General features: G+C 34.8%; 1 protein-coding gene across 3 annotated transcripts in view; it reads left to right on the forward strand.

Annotated features, from left to right (window-relative positions):
* Positions 1 to 14,383, forward strand: part of MAN2A1 (mannosidase alpha class 2A member 1) — a 117,376-nt gene that overhangs the window by 64,041 nt on the left and 38,952 nt on the right. For all 3 annotated transcript variants that reach the window (XM_075725887.1, XM_075725890.1, XM_075725888.1), the window contains one exon: positions 13,204 to 13,369. In XM_075725887.1, coding sequence (XP_075582002.1) covers positions 13,204 to 13,369 — 166 coding nt within the window. The remainder of the gene's footprint in view (positions 1 to 13,203; positions 13,370 to 14,383) is intronic.

Raw genomic sequence — 14,383 nt, forward strand, 5'->3', positions numbered from 1 at the left:
GGCTATTATCCTTACTTCAACATCTATGAAAAGGTTTTGGCATAAGATTGTAATTAACGAAGCTTTGGCATAAGTTGTGTTCATCCCGTTAGGTCCAAAATTTGTGATCTTTTTTGAGAAAAGAAAATTCTGATTTACCTTTAAGGTTTTGCAAGTTGGTTACCTTTTCAAAAATTCACTTGGCAGGTGTACCCACTGCTTTCTCAACACAGCACTATAGTGTAGAAATTAGAGCTATGTTGTTTAATGTGTGATAAAGAAAAATGTACAAAGGTCAAAAATTCTTGGCACAGTAGTGTGTTACTGTATTTGGTTGGAAGATGACAGCAAGGATAACTTGCTTGAGAAAGAAACTTTGTTGGTGTGATATGCCAAAAGGGAAAGCTGTCATGATGTGAAGCAATTGATTAAAGCGTCACACCAAAGGAACTGTATCTTTCTGAGCTTAGAAGGTGACTGGATTGGGGTAATGTTTTAATATTCTCATTTGGCAACTTTAACTTTGGTGTTTTTTTTGTTGTTTTTTTTGACCCGTGTTCCCATGTTGGTAGAATCAATCTAAACAGATGTCCGACATAGTTACAGGGAGAGCATGCTCTGACAGCATCTGACATTTTAGCAACATATATTTTAATTACCTTTTATGTTTGCATGAGATCTGAGTTGTATGTATTTCTAGTTATAAACTGAAACAGTTTTAAAAAAAAAGCAGTTGAAACAAGGGTAATCTCAATTGTCAGAGGGGAAAAATGCTTAAAGAAACAAGAAAGAATACAGTAACATTTAAAATGAGGCCAAAAATATTTGTGGCAGTTTGTACATTGTTAATAAGCACACTTGTTCCCCAGGGGGAAAAAAAAACAAAAACAAAAAACCAAAACCAAACCAACAGTTTTAGGTTTTTATTGCATGAAATAGTGACAACAATATGCACAACCTTGTTCTGTTTTTGTTAAAGTGAAACGTCTCTGTTAGTAACTTTAAGGGAGGTGGACAGAATGAATGGTCATTCAGTCAGGCCTTAAGACTCTTTTCTTCTGTTAAGAAACAACACTTAATTAAGCACTTGTATTCTCAGTGCAGTAGTGCAAGTAGTTCAAAAAATAGAAAACCCTTGAAATTTTGTGTGAAGAACTGCACTTTTAGTTTGCCATACCCTGGTTGCTTAGGCTGAATACAGCCTAATGATTTTTTTTTTAAAATTACTTTAAAGTGTTAATCTCAGTGTTCAGTTGCCTGATCAATTTACTAGATTCCAGGTGACTTGTAACTGCCATGAACGTGTTCTGTTTGTAGTAAACTCAAGGCCATTTTGACTAAATTGAATGGGTATTTAAAAAGCATTCTCCCTCTTGATTTTCATGATGGAAGAGCTGTTGGAAAGGCAATGAAATGCTTGGCTGACACAGGATAACTCAGGCATCCTATAACTTCAGTTAAAAATCATTCTGGCAGAAGTGGTGACTTCACAATGAGCAAAAACAAAAGCAGGATACCTTCATTCTGCTTTATAGGAGGAAGTTAGCTGTGCAACCACCTTTATGACCAAAACTGACAAATTCTGCATTGATAATGCCTAATGGAAGAGGAAGTGAGAGGCATGGAAATGTTCACAGCACCTTGATTCCTTAATTCCCACTCTTTCTGTAAGGTCACAGCAGTTTTTCAGAGACTTCCATTTTTACTGTGCAAGTTTTCTACTTCCTGTCTTAATTACACTACATGCAGGCTTATCTCAGAACTGACTCCCTGCACTGGCAGTTGACATTTCACTAAAAGTTTACCTGGGAACTCTGAAAACAAAACAACAAATAAGCTAAGGGGTGAATGTCTGTTTTGATGTAAGGGATAGCTCTTTAAAACTGAACTGATGGTGCATTTTTTGAGGATTTGTAAATTTTCATTATTAAGAAGAAAAAAATGCATCGTTGATCTGTAATTTAATTGTACTTCAAAGCTTTCTGTGGAATTAATCTTTATTTTTTCAAAACTCAGTTTTGACTGTCATGCTACTGAATTCAAGTTGTTCTGAAAGTTGTTAAATTTCAAAATTTTAATCATTACTTTTTCAGTGCTTAAAATTCTTATCTAGCAAACTTTTTTTTGGTTTTTGTTCTGTCTTATTGCTGATATACCAATGACGGTCTGTTCTAGATATTTTTGTTCACTGACTGTCTTTGAAATTGCAGTTGCAAAATTAAACTAGTAAGTTGATATAGTTTGTAGAATCTTTGCAGTTTCTCAAAATGGCACAAATTTAGGATTTTTGGTTCAATGCACAGAATTTCAACAGTTTTTGTAGGGGTTTGCAGTACCAGTGCAATCAGATTGTGAAGGTGTTTGATGCTTCAGTTGCTATAAAAAATTATAACATTAAAATAAAAATCCCACAATTAGGTGTTACAAGAAATTTCTGGGTTCTTCTGAAAACACTGTTTGTAATAGAAGTGTCATATGAAATGCAGAAAGAATAGATTAACTAAACATACTTTGTGGGGAGGAAAAAAAAAGGTTTGTTTTTCAAAAAAACCAAACGGTGATTATTGTGAAGGACTATGCTAGTAAAGAATTGAATACAACTGAAAGATCTGCATTGTATGCATGTACCTGTTGAAGCAGTTTTGGAAGTAGAAGATACACATTTTCAGTATACTAGTATATTTGTGTATTATTTCTTTTTTTTCCAGGCACTGGCCCCTTCAGCCTTTTTACTGGAGTTGCTTTGAGGCAATACTGTAGTTAGTCCAAGGGTCTCAAGGCACAGACTGAAGTGATATGGCATACTTAAAATCTTTCTACTCTTCTGAACCAGATTTTTTTTCCCTTCTAAATGCAGATTTATAAAGCCTGCACTACAAGAGGAACAAGGAAAGGATTTTAGTGAAGGTACTTCCTGATCCTGAAAAAGTCAGGGGGCTTCAAGCCCATCTTGGACTTCAGAACATCTCACAACTTTGTGGTAAAAGAAAAATTTAAAATAGTGCCTTTGGACTTAATCCTTTTATCCTTAATTGGAGAGTAGTTATGTGCTCCAGATTAGGATATGTGTGCCACTAGAATCCATCCAAATCATAGGAAGTATGTGTATCTGGCATATGTAGTAGGTACATAACATTCTGAAAGTCTTGTCTTAGGTTGATGTTGGTTTTTTTTGTGTTCTCAAAATTTATAGTTCTTGCTGTGCTGTTGTCTGTGTTTATCGTGAATGCTGTTTTCTTGAGGGTGTTCCATGATTTGTTCTTGAGAAAACCACGCAAAGGTCCTGTTTCCTCTGAGAGTAAAGAGATGGAATATGTGCCTGTCATCTGCCTAATTCTCTGCCTTTTGCATGAGCAATAGATATTATACAGATACATCTGCAGAGTTTTAAAAAGAGAATTGATAGGAATGTGTATATGTGAGTTCTCTCGCATTTATTTATTAATCTAAAGTTTGGCTTTGGGTTTGTCATTGGGTTTGTCATGAGAAAGGGCATTTCTGGAGTGATTCAGAATTCTGAAATGTCAAGCTAAGGTAATGGAACTTTTTTTTAAGCACAGTATCATTGTTTTTAATTATTTGTATGTTAATCAGAGCTGTCAGCTGCTACTACTTTTAGAAAGAATGTGCAATTTTAACATTATAGCTCTATTTCTAAACTAAGCATCTAACTTCCTCTTCAAATGCTGTTAAAATCATAGTATAATTCTATTTTGTGTTAGTTGAAACTCTACTGAATTGTTGTGAATTTACTTATTTATTGATAGCATCTCTCTCTATTTCTTGATGTCACCAGTATGGTTTTATAATGAAAAGCTCATCTGTGGATAATAGATTCTGTTTCCACCTTTGTTTTTATATGTTATGAAAGCAAGACAAATTTATATTGTGTGCTTGTAGTTTCAAGTTGAGATTAGATTCTTACTAATTCTTCTGCAGGATTTTTTTCATAAGCTGGAAAAGATGTCTTCCTTAGGAAGACGCAAAAATCTTAATATTTGTTCATATAAGATAATAATTTATTATATATATATTCAAGCTTAATATTCTACTCTATACTAAACAGTTTAACTGGATTATAAGAGTTGCTGCTTAGATGTAAATAGATTACTTTTTAAAAATTATTTTTAATTTTTTTTTTAATTACATTTGTCACAGTATTGATAGTCCTGAATTCAGATTCTTAGATTTACAAGAAGCTTAGCTGGATGTGATGCAGAGGACCATATTAGCATTATTTATCTTAGCCACTTAAATAAGCTGAAAAGTCTTCTTAGACTTTATCCAGTCAGTGAAACACCCCTTGGGAAGGTATCGTAATCTCCTTTTGGGGGGAGCTTGCTTTTCTCTGACTATACAGAGGAGAACTGTTTGTTTAACTTGAATTTTTATTAAACCACCTATATTCCCACTGCCCCAAATATCATGTTGACATCTGACAGTATATCTAAGACTGCAGCTTTTTAATCATAAGGTTTTCCTCACAAAGGACTTTTCTATTTAATTAAATATCTAGGACCGTATAGTTATGAACGCTAGTGGTTTCAGCATCTACTGTATCTTGGAGGAGGTGTGCATTAAAGCTGTAGCAGTTTTTGAAACTAAGTGTTGTAATCTAATTAGATGTGTTGATACAGTCTAAAGCACACTTTCACTGTAGCTTCATTTGGTGCTCTGAGCTTAACTTGGCGACCTTTGTGAAAGTTCATTTTCATAATGTGCAGAGTCAATTTAAAATAAAAACACTAACCCAAACAGGAATCTTGAAATAGATCTGATCCCTTTTTTAAAAAAAACGGAAAGCAAAAAAGCAGACTTGGCATTGTGTTTTAATTCCACACTTTCATTTAATTTCTGGTCAGTTTATTGTAAATGCATTTTTGCCAGTACTATTTTTACTCAGTTCATAGACAGAATTGCTGTTTGCCTAGCTGTTACTTAAATGTTCATCGATAAATGTTGGATATCTCATGTTATTCAACTTATATCCTTGGGTATCCACCTGAGCAGGGTGGAGTTATTTGTGCAAAGTGAGGCCAAAAACAGGCAAGGAATTTTTTAGTTCAGATCATAGAATCACAAATTGTTTTCTATTTGTATCAATCATGCTAATAGAATAGAATGTAAATATATGATAAAATTTGAAGTCGTACTGGGGACAAACACTCTATATAGGATTAGAATTTAAAACTATTTTAGTAAACTGGAGCCAGTGTTTCGTAGTCAAAGAGCAAAATGAAGAAGGCAAGTGGAGGTATTACACACCACATGGAAAAATAGTGTGGGGACTAACCAAATAGATATTAGTGAAGCAGAAAAAGCCTAGTCATTACAGAAGATCAGATTGAGAGTGTTACTTGTCAGAGGCAATTTTGCTTTTGGATTCTTTAAATGGAAATGTGTGTAAAATACAGCTGAAAATGTGCTACACTCAGAGTGATGAAGGCTTCATCAAAAATACGGTATCTAGTTTTAGAAAACATACTTTGAGAGATGAGACTTTGAGAAGGCTTAACAGGAAAACAAGAGTACTAAGTTGAAGAAGGTGACCAAAGAGATGTTGAAAGAGTTATCTGTTTAGTTAGAAAAGGCTGATAATGAGGAACATAAATCTATAAATACATTTAGGTTTGTTACAAAGAGAATCAGTTGTATTATACTTGCAGTGGAAAAAAGACATGCTTGGAAGAAATGTTTTTAATGTAAAGTGATGAAAAATGTAATCGTATATGAGCAAAATGGGTGCTTGAGCTGCAGAATACTATAAACAGTTTTGGACATTTTCAGAAATAGTGATTGCAGCATTTGTCAAAGTTTGTCCTACTGGATCCTCATTCTGGTTAAGAGGTCAAACTACAGCAACCTTCTAGTCCACTGTTTGGGTTTTTTTATTAATATATAGATTTATCTTTTGTTTCTTGAAGTTAGTCTTGAGAGTCATAGCAGAACAGCATATTTTGTAGTACCCAGCATGGCCTAAGGTTATAGGCTAGTCTGTTTTGTACATACTGTCTTTTATTTGACCAACTGGGATAAATGAGAAAAGTGGACTGGTTTAAGGCATACAAGACCTTCCAGTGACCTGAAATGTTACATGATGTTTGTATGAGAAGGAGTTGCTCTAATGAGATAACAGGTCTGCTTACAGCTGCTGTTCCTAATGCACAGGCACAGCAATTTATGCTCAGCTTGTCATACAGGCAAAAGGAATTTCCTGTTTACAATAAATAGTTTTTTTCCCTCTGACAAATGTTAATTTGGCACTTGGCAGATCTGCTACAAAAGGAAGAGTGTTTCTGTATTGCTTTTGATGAAAAAGCTGTCCTGAGTGCTGGGTATTTTAACAGTTTTACACATTAAATTTTTGCAGAGTAATACATTTATTTTAATCTTTTTTTTTTTTTTTTTTTACTATGGGTAGGTAGGTTTCTGATGAGGTGAGAAGTGTTGAGTAGAGTAATAACTACTTACATTAGTAGCAACAGATCAGTTCTCTGTAGGAATGCAAAGGTCAAGATACTTCCTAATACTGGAAAATTCTGGATTTTCCCTCTGCCTCTCCCCCCTGCATATATGTAGCATACATAGTATATGTATGTGTATGTATCTAGTTATATTTATCAAAGAAATATCTAAATCCCTAACACCAAATTTCTGTAAATTAGTTTGTATGGTTTGACATGGAAGTGTATTTTCCCTTCTAGAAAAGAAAAAAACCCTGATGCAGAATTATTCCATCTTATGGGTATTACTGGTTTTGCTTCCTTTCTGGATATGCAGTAGGAAGAAAATTATTTTTGGATTATTGGACAAGTATCCATGCATATCTCTTCAAGATTATAATAAATAATTCCTCAGGGGCTTATGGACTTTTTAATTCAAAATTAACTGACAAATTGATTTCCACATTCTTTGTTCCCTTATTTTTTGGTAGGGTTTTCCACTATTAAAAGAAAGTTGTGAGCCAGATGTCACTGATAATAGCTCAAGACACACAGAGGCTTAGAGTTCAGTGTTTTGAATAACATGTATTAGAAAAAGTATAATTTGGAATAAATCAGGAGAACTTTTTACATTTCAGAAATAAATATTCATATGGCAGAGGGGGAGATGAGGATCATTTTAAAAAAATACCTGCAGAGTCAAATTTTCTTTAAAACAAGCATGAATCAGACTTGAATACCTTCAGAAACCGGATTGGTCGCATAATTTTCATGCATGAGATTTTGAATTACTTTGTCCAAAACTTTCTCTGTTACCTAACTTTCTTGCTAAATATATTTTGAATAGGACTGAAAGGTGTCTTGAAATGCTGTGAAACATACCGTTTCTAAACCTCAATTTAATAACTGATAGAAGAGTTGTAGAAAAAAGCATTAATCTTTGTCAAGGAGAGTGTCCTGATCATGAGCCTAAACAGTTGGCTTTTGATTAGTCTTGTTCCTAAAGGACTATTAAGAACATGGCTTGAGATACTAGAAAATTACTAATTTTTGAAGAACCAGAGGAGCAGCATGACCAGATGATTTCAGATGATATCCTGAATTTTTTTTTTTTTTAAAAAGAATGAAGTTGATTAAAGGACACTTCAAGTTGTATATATGGCATTTGTATGGCATTTATTTTTTTCTTTTAAGGCTTCCAACATACAGCAGAAGTCACGTAATTCAGATATTTTTTTATGGTATTTTTGGCAGCTACCATGGCAAGCAGTGCTTTACACAGTTTAAATGCTAATCCCCAGTTCGTTTCCACCTCATATACATCAATGTACTAATTAAACAATGCTGCTGTCTCCTGACTCTTCTCACATCTTTCAAAGTAATTTTTTCTTGCATATTGTCAGATATGGAACAGTTTTGATTCTCTCCTGGCCCCTCATTTGATGTCTGGAGTGGTTTTATTGTTTTATTGTCCCAGTGAGATTACTTTATTTATAGAATTTCAGTTTTGTTTAGAATTCTAAAAATCTTAGTCCATCATAGTCCATCAGCTGCCAAGATCTCAGAATAACTTTCTAGTTGAATTCTGGTTTCTAACCCACCAGTCCTTCTGGTGATTTTTATCATATGTAGAGTTACTTCAATTCCTTTTATTTAGGGCTTAAAGCTTTTCAATGTCTGTTCATGATTTTTCCCTCCCTTTCACTCCCCCCACCCTTCTGACATTTCAGGAGAACTTAGGCGCTTCTGTTTGTTCTTCTTGTCAGTCAGTGGAAGACCATTAATACAGTATATAATTTGGCTTCATGGCTTGTATCTTTTCTCAATTTTGGATATACTTCTAGCAGTTTTGCTTTTTTTATCACTTAGCTGCTATTTAGCTTAGCCACTGTTCTTTAGCTTAGCCTCTATAACAGAAGAGGGAAAGAAACTAACCAGCTTTGAAGGTGCTGTTCATGTAACTTTGCATTGAAATTGTGCATATGTGCCCAGTGAACTGGTTCTGATGAATTATAATGGGAAATGCTCTAGTCTGTCTGCAAAGGTTTGTCAGAAAGATCCTAGTAAAATTGATCAGTCTGAGCTAGAGTGCCTCAAGGAATTGGGTCTCAAAGTGAACTTGAATAAAGGTCTTCCACTGAGCAATGGAAGCTGTTCTAAGCTGTCCTGAGTCCAAGTGTCTTGTAGAGGTGGTCATCTGAATAATCCTTTGTCACTGATGATCCTCTGACATTTACTAGTAATGAGTTCTGGTTTCTCACATTAGTTGAATGCATTGCTTGTGAAGGCAGCATTGAATGAACTTTAAAAGAAAATGGTAATTGTGTTGCAGGTGTTACCAGTAAATGTGTGTATGTATCAATATATATGTATGCCCATATGCTTGTGCATATTGGTGAAACAAAAAGAACAGTGGTCTGAAATATTGTAACTTTTCAGATTAAAACAAAATTTGCAATAGTGTTCTAGGGGACCAAGATTAAAGTTGTTAAAGATCTGAATCAGTTTATTCACTTTTTGCCTGTGAATATAGCTACACCGGTTTATATGTTTTCTTGATAATTTAAGAAAGAAAGTATTTGAAATAAGAATAGGGAGGTGGCTTTTTTAATCTCTGGCTGAAAATGTTTCACAGCAAGTTAAATCTTTACTACAGGAAAGACTAGTCAAAATATTCTTTGATGCTTGAATGTGTGTGTTTAATAGAAGGGTTTGTTAGTGGTATATGGTAGGTTATATAGGGGAAATGATCATGGTTTTATGAATAAAGGATACTTGTTCTGGGTTTCGGAGACCCAGAAAAGTATGGGGTAAAAAAATTCAACGTATGTCTTTCCAAAAGTGTCTAAAAAGCAGGTGGCACAATTTGGTTTTCTGAAATTGCAAATATTTGCACATCAGAGATGCATCCAATTTAGGATTAAGAGCTCAAATGTGCAGCTGTTTCTCATTTTTTGAGAGGCTGAGAGCAGTTTACTGCTGCTTCCAGTGCACAGATGATATACGTGGTCTCTGTATGAGTAAATTGGCCATGTTTTTACCTGTGGAAAGTTTATATTAAAATAATTTCAGAATTCTTTGTTTTCTTCAATAAATGAAAGAAATTATGGCTGACATTTGGCCATAATGGTGTTTCTAAAGTGAAATATTTCAGGTAGAATTTTTCATCTGAATTTTACCAGTAGGCATTAAAACCCCTCCCTCTTTATTTGGACAAAAGATGTGAAGCTTTGTAGTTTTCTTGGCACTGTTGCCAAAGACTGGTGATCTGAATAGAGAAAGGAAAATAATTGCTTGCTGCTTCTAAAAGACAGTAATATTCACGTTTTTCCCTTAAAATCTGGAATAGAAAACCTTTAAATATTGTCAAGTTGCTTCTCTGTGTAATGCAGCCACAACACATTAAGCAGTTGTACTCTACATTTGTGGATGACGTTCTTAGTAATGATACAGCTTAAGTGAAGTGTAGCTCTTTGTTTCATATAGAATTTAAAATAGTTATAGTGGGATGTTATTTAATGGTGGGAGTTGAATTGGTACTTCAGAAGCAATGTGATTTGATTCCATTAGTCAGTGCTTTTGTATATGCACAAGAATTATATCTTATTGAGTATAAATACTTCAGTCCTGCCGAAATAAAATTTGAAAACAAAATACTAGCATCTAGGCAAAATTCCTGCATTTCAACTGCTGAAAATCTGCCCTGTCATTACTAGCTTCATCTGACTGCCTTATTACTCTGCATACACCTAATGCACTTACAATACATTGATTCAAGGAGCTATAAAACGTATGTACCTTGGTTTTGTTGGAATATATATATGTATAAAAAAAAAGTAATCTGGTGAAATATAATGGTAATATGGCAGTTCTTAAGGTATTTTGTCATGGGTGAATTTGTCGTGCGATTAAATATGAAACATGTTTATATCAATGGGAAGATGAACAAAGTTTCTGGAAATATTTTTACCTGAACATGTTCTTTGTTTGGCAGATAATTTAAACTTAATGAGGATGTATAGCATTACTAGAAAGTAATTGTATGCATAAACCAGCATTTTACTTGGAGGCTTAAGAATTGAGCAATTCCACTGTATAAAAAGAATAAGTAAAAGATTTTTGTAATGTTCTGTTGATGGATGAGAATAATGATTTATGCTGAGCTTTGGTGTTGGATCATCTCTTAGATCTGTATTGGTTTTGACACAGTTCTTACACTCTTCTTTCACAGTGTATGAGGACTTCTTAAAAAAGTAACTAATCTTATTTTTTTGTCTTCCTACTTTTTAATGGGTCTAGACTGAGAGCAATGTTGGTTGAGTTTGGTTTTGATTCCACAACTGTTATAAAAACGTTATGTTAACATTTAAATTAATATCTTATCCAAAAGAAGACATGTTCAGTTAAGCAAAAGTGTAAAATGACCTACCCAAGCCTAGGGGAGGCTCTCACAAAGTTTTGCACAAGTTCTTAAAGGCTCTGAAAGCTGGCCAGGAGTATGCTTAACTGTTCCAACACAAAACAAGAGCATCCCAAAGCACTTTTGGTTGTGCTAGAAGGCAACTTACTACAGCTGGATGCACAAATATGCAAGAAGAATAGTTGTTATGCATGGAAGTCATGATGTGACAGTACTTCAGCACAGGAATCTTCATCTAAGGAGTTAAAAGGAAAATAATTTTTTATGGGAAGCTCATTCTATGTATGGCAGGTAACCCAAAGGTTCCTGATAGAAAAAGCTAATATACATTCTGATTTAGTTTATTCAACTAATGAGAAGTTGGAGTTGGCCTTGCCTACTGATTATGAGGTAATAGGGTATGAAATTGAAGATGAACAGCCTAAGTTTGCAGGAAAAAGAGGGAGCCAATGAAAAGATAAGGGGAAAATGGTAGCCTGGTTAATGTTCATAAGGATTCTGAGTATCTGTACTGCATTTGTTAAAATTAGAGTAGTGTTGCAAAAAAATCAAAAGGTAGGGTGGAAAGAGAGTAGGTGAGATTTTTCCAGCAGTATGGAGATGAAGGAGGAATTTTCCTTGTGTGTTGTATTGCGTTCATGTTTTAGTGGTGGATTAACTTAGTCTCTCTGACTTTACACCAAAATTGTGTAGAAGTCCTCTTTCTCAGACTAAGGAGTTAAATTTGTACTTCCTTACTAACTTTAAGCAGTTTGCTGCTGCTTCTCAGCCCTGAAATTTTGCCATTTCATTATTTCCAAAGTATCATCTCAGCAGTTTTGTCCACTGCCTGCCAGACCTCATGGTGCCAGGGAGACATCACCCTCCTCTGGCATGTGTGTAGAGGAGGGCTACCCTCAGTCCTTCTAGAGCTAGTGTTGGAAAAGAAAAGATTAAAGAGTTTAGCTATGTAAGTAACTTGTTAGCAGGACCTCAGTTGTACTGTAGAGCCAGGCTAGCCAATAATGGAGCACAGAGCGTCTAAATGTATAGGTAAGGAACCTGGAAGACTTATAGTCAGAATGTGAGATTATGGAAAGAGGTTCAAGCAACAGGGGATGTTTAAGTTAAAGACCTGCGTGCCAGAATGAGATTTCTAGTTTGGGTGGAAGGAGACAATTTTAGATGAAGTGGTTTGATATGTGAAGGTGGCAATTGAATTTGAAGGTTAAGATGTGAAAGGAAAAGAAAGAAAACCACTGACAAATACCTGAGGAATCTGTGTAGAAAACAGCAGAGAGTGAGGAGAATCTACTTAGAACAAATGCTGAAGGAGTGATTTGATAAGTAAGAAATGGATATCATGGAAACTGATGAAAGATAAGATTTCATGAACTCTGTTTTACAGTGGGAAGGGTCAAGGAGGTTGAAGATAGAATATTGGTTCTGCTGTGTATCTAAGAAGTTATTGGAAATTTTGGCAAGAATATTTTTCATTGCTAAAGACAGGTTGTTTTAAAGGATGAAATGAACAGATGGAAGGTTGAGGGAGTAGTTTTAAGCAGTGCATTCTTTGAGTTTGGCAATGCAAAGACAAGAAGTACGATGATAACCCTACAGATGCATGAGGCATGAATATTCTAGTATGATTTTATTTTTCTATACCATACAATATGTGAACCTGTAATAAAAAAAATTATATAGGCTAATAAAGTTGCTCTGTTCAGTTTCTGGGCTGATTCTTTTGGTTAGTAACATAATCTGTGCTCAAATGGAAGAACAGGCATAAGATTACATAAAAATTAGTTGTTCCATATGTATCTAATAAAAAGATTTCAGTGTATATGCAGACAGTTGCCATAGGGAATTTTGGTAAATTATAATTTAAATAATTTTGAACTTTCCCTTATAGCAGAAAGAAACTAATTGCTTTAAAGAATATATATCAGATATATGTATGTACAGCGGGTTTTGTTCATTACTTCATTGTTATTAATTTTTGTTAAAGGGAAAGCAACTGTGGATAAGAATTTAATAGTTCAGTCTGAAAAATAAATTTAAAATACCCTTAAATAGCACAATTGTGCTTGCAACTGTTAATAACAATTCTTTAGTAGTTAAGATGGGACATTGATGTATTTTTATTGTAAGGTATTTTTAAAATTGCTTGGAAAAATAACAACATTAAGGAGATCTGCCAAGTATTGATGTTAAATATCCATTGTTTCCTGGTTATGTTTTGCATATTTATTTGTTGTGATATGTACTTGTTGTTCTAATGTTGTTTCAATGCTCTATATGTAAAATCTGTGTGCAATTATATTAAACCTGAAGGAGGAAGCTTGTTTGCCAAAAGATAATTTGGCAAATATGTTTTTGCAGGTACCTTTTGATATATAATCCTACGGAACAAGAGCGATTTTCAGTGGTTTCAGTCAATGTGAATTCACCCGGAGTTAAATTATTATCTCCTTTGGGAAAACCTGTTACTGTCCAGATTAGTGCTGTTTGGGATGGAGCAACTACAGTGTCACATGAAGCATATCAGGTATGCTACTTTAAGTAAAAAGCATGAATGTATTTTTTTACAGATATTGTAGCTTCACAGTTGAAAAAAATGGAAAGCATACTTCAAATATTGGCAGCTCTGTCCTCTGCAGATAACACCACTAATTCAGTCATTTTTTGGAAAAAAGAAACTTACGTATATTTAGTGTTGATGTTTCTTAAACTGATTAAGTTTTTAAATTTTTGTGATATGGTTGTCCTGGTTTTGGCTGGGATAGAGTGAATTTTCTTCCTAGTAGCAGGCATAGTGCTGTGTTTTGGATTTAGTATAAGAAGAATGTTGATAACACACTGATGTTTTTAGTTGTTGCTAAGTAGTGCTTACACTAGTCAAGGACTATTCAGCTTCCCATAGTCTGCCAGGTAAACAAGAAGCTGGGAGGGGGCACAGCCAAGACAGTTGACCCAAACTGGCCAAAGGGCTATTCCATACCATATGATGTCATGCTCAGTATAGAAACTAGGGGAGTTGGCCCGGGGAGCAGCGATCACTGCTCGGGAACTGTCTGGGTATCGGTCGGTGGGTGGTGAGCAATTGCATTGTGCATCACTTGCTTTGTATATTATTATGATTACTATTATTATAATATTGTTATTATTAGTACTACTATTTTACTTTATTTTATTTCAATTATTGAACTGTTCTTATCTCAACCCAGGAGTTTTTCTCACTCTTACTCCTCCGATTCTCTCCCCCATCTCATCGGGGCAGGGGAAGTGAGTGAGCAGCTGCATGGTGATTAGTTGCTGGCTGGGGTTAAACCATGACAATGCTGTATTGCATTTAAAGGGTCAGTTTCAGCTGCAAGAACAGAAAATATTGGACATGCCTCTTTTTCCCCCACTTTCTAAAGCTGCTTTTCCTTCAAGTGATAGTCCATACACATAGTCACACAATCTATATTGTGCTCAAGCGCTCCAGCTGAAAGGTTTTGTAAGTACAATGGCTTAAGTGGTTAGAGTCTGATTTCCCCGCCCCCGCCCCCCCCCCCCC

Source organism: Pelecanus crispus, chromosome Z, assembly GCF_030463565.1.
Source record: "Pelecanus crispus isolate bPelCri1 chromosome Z, bPelCri1.pri, whole genome shotgun sequence".
In the NCBI taxonomy this organism is placed as follows: domain Eukaryota; kingdom Metazoa; phylum Chordata; class Aves; order Pelecaniformes; family Pelecanidae; genus Pelecanus; species Pelecanus crispus.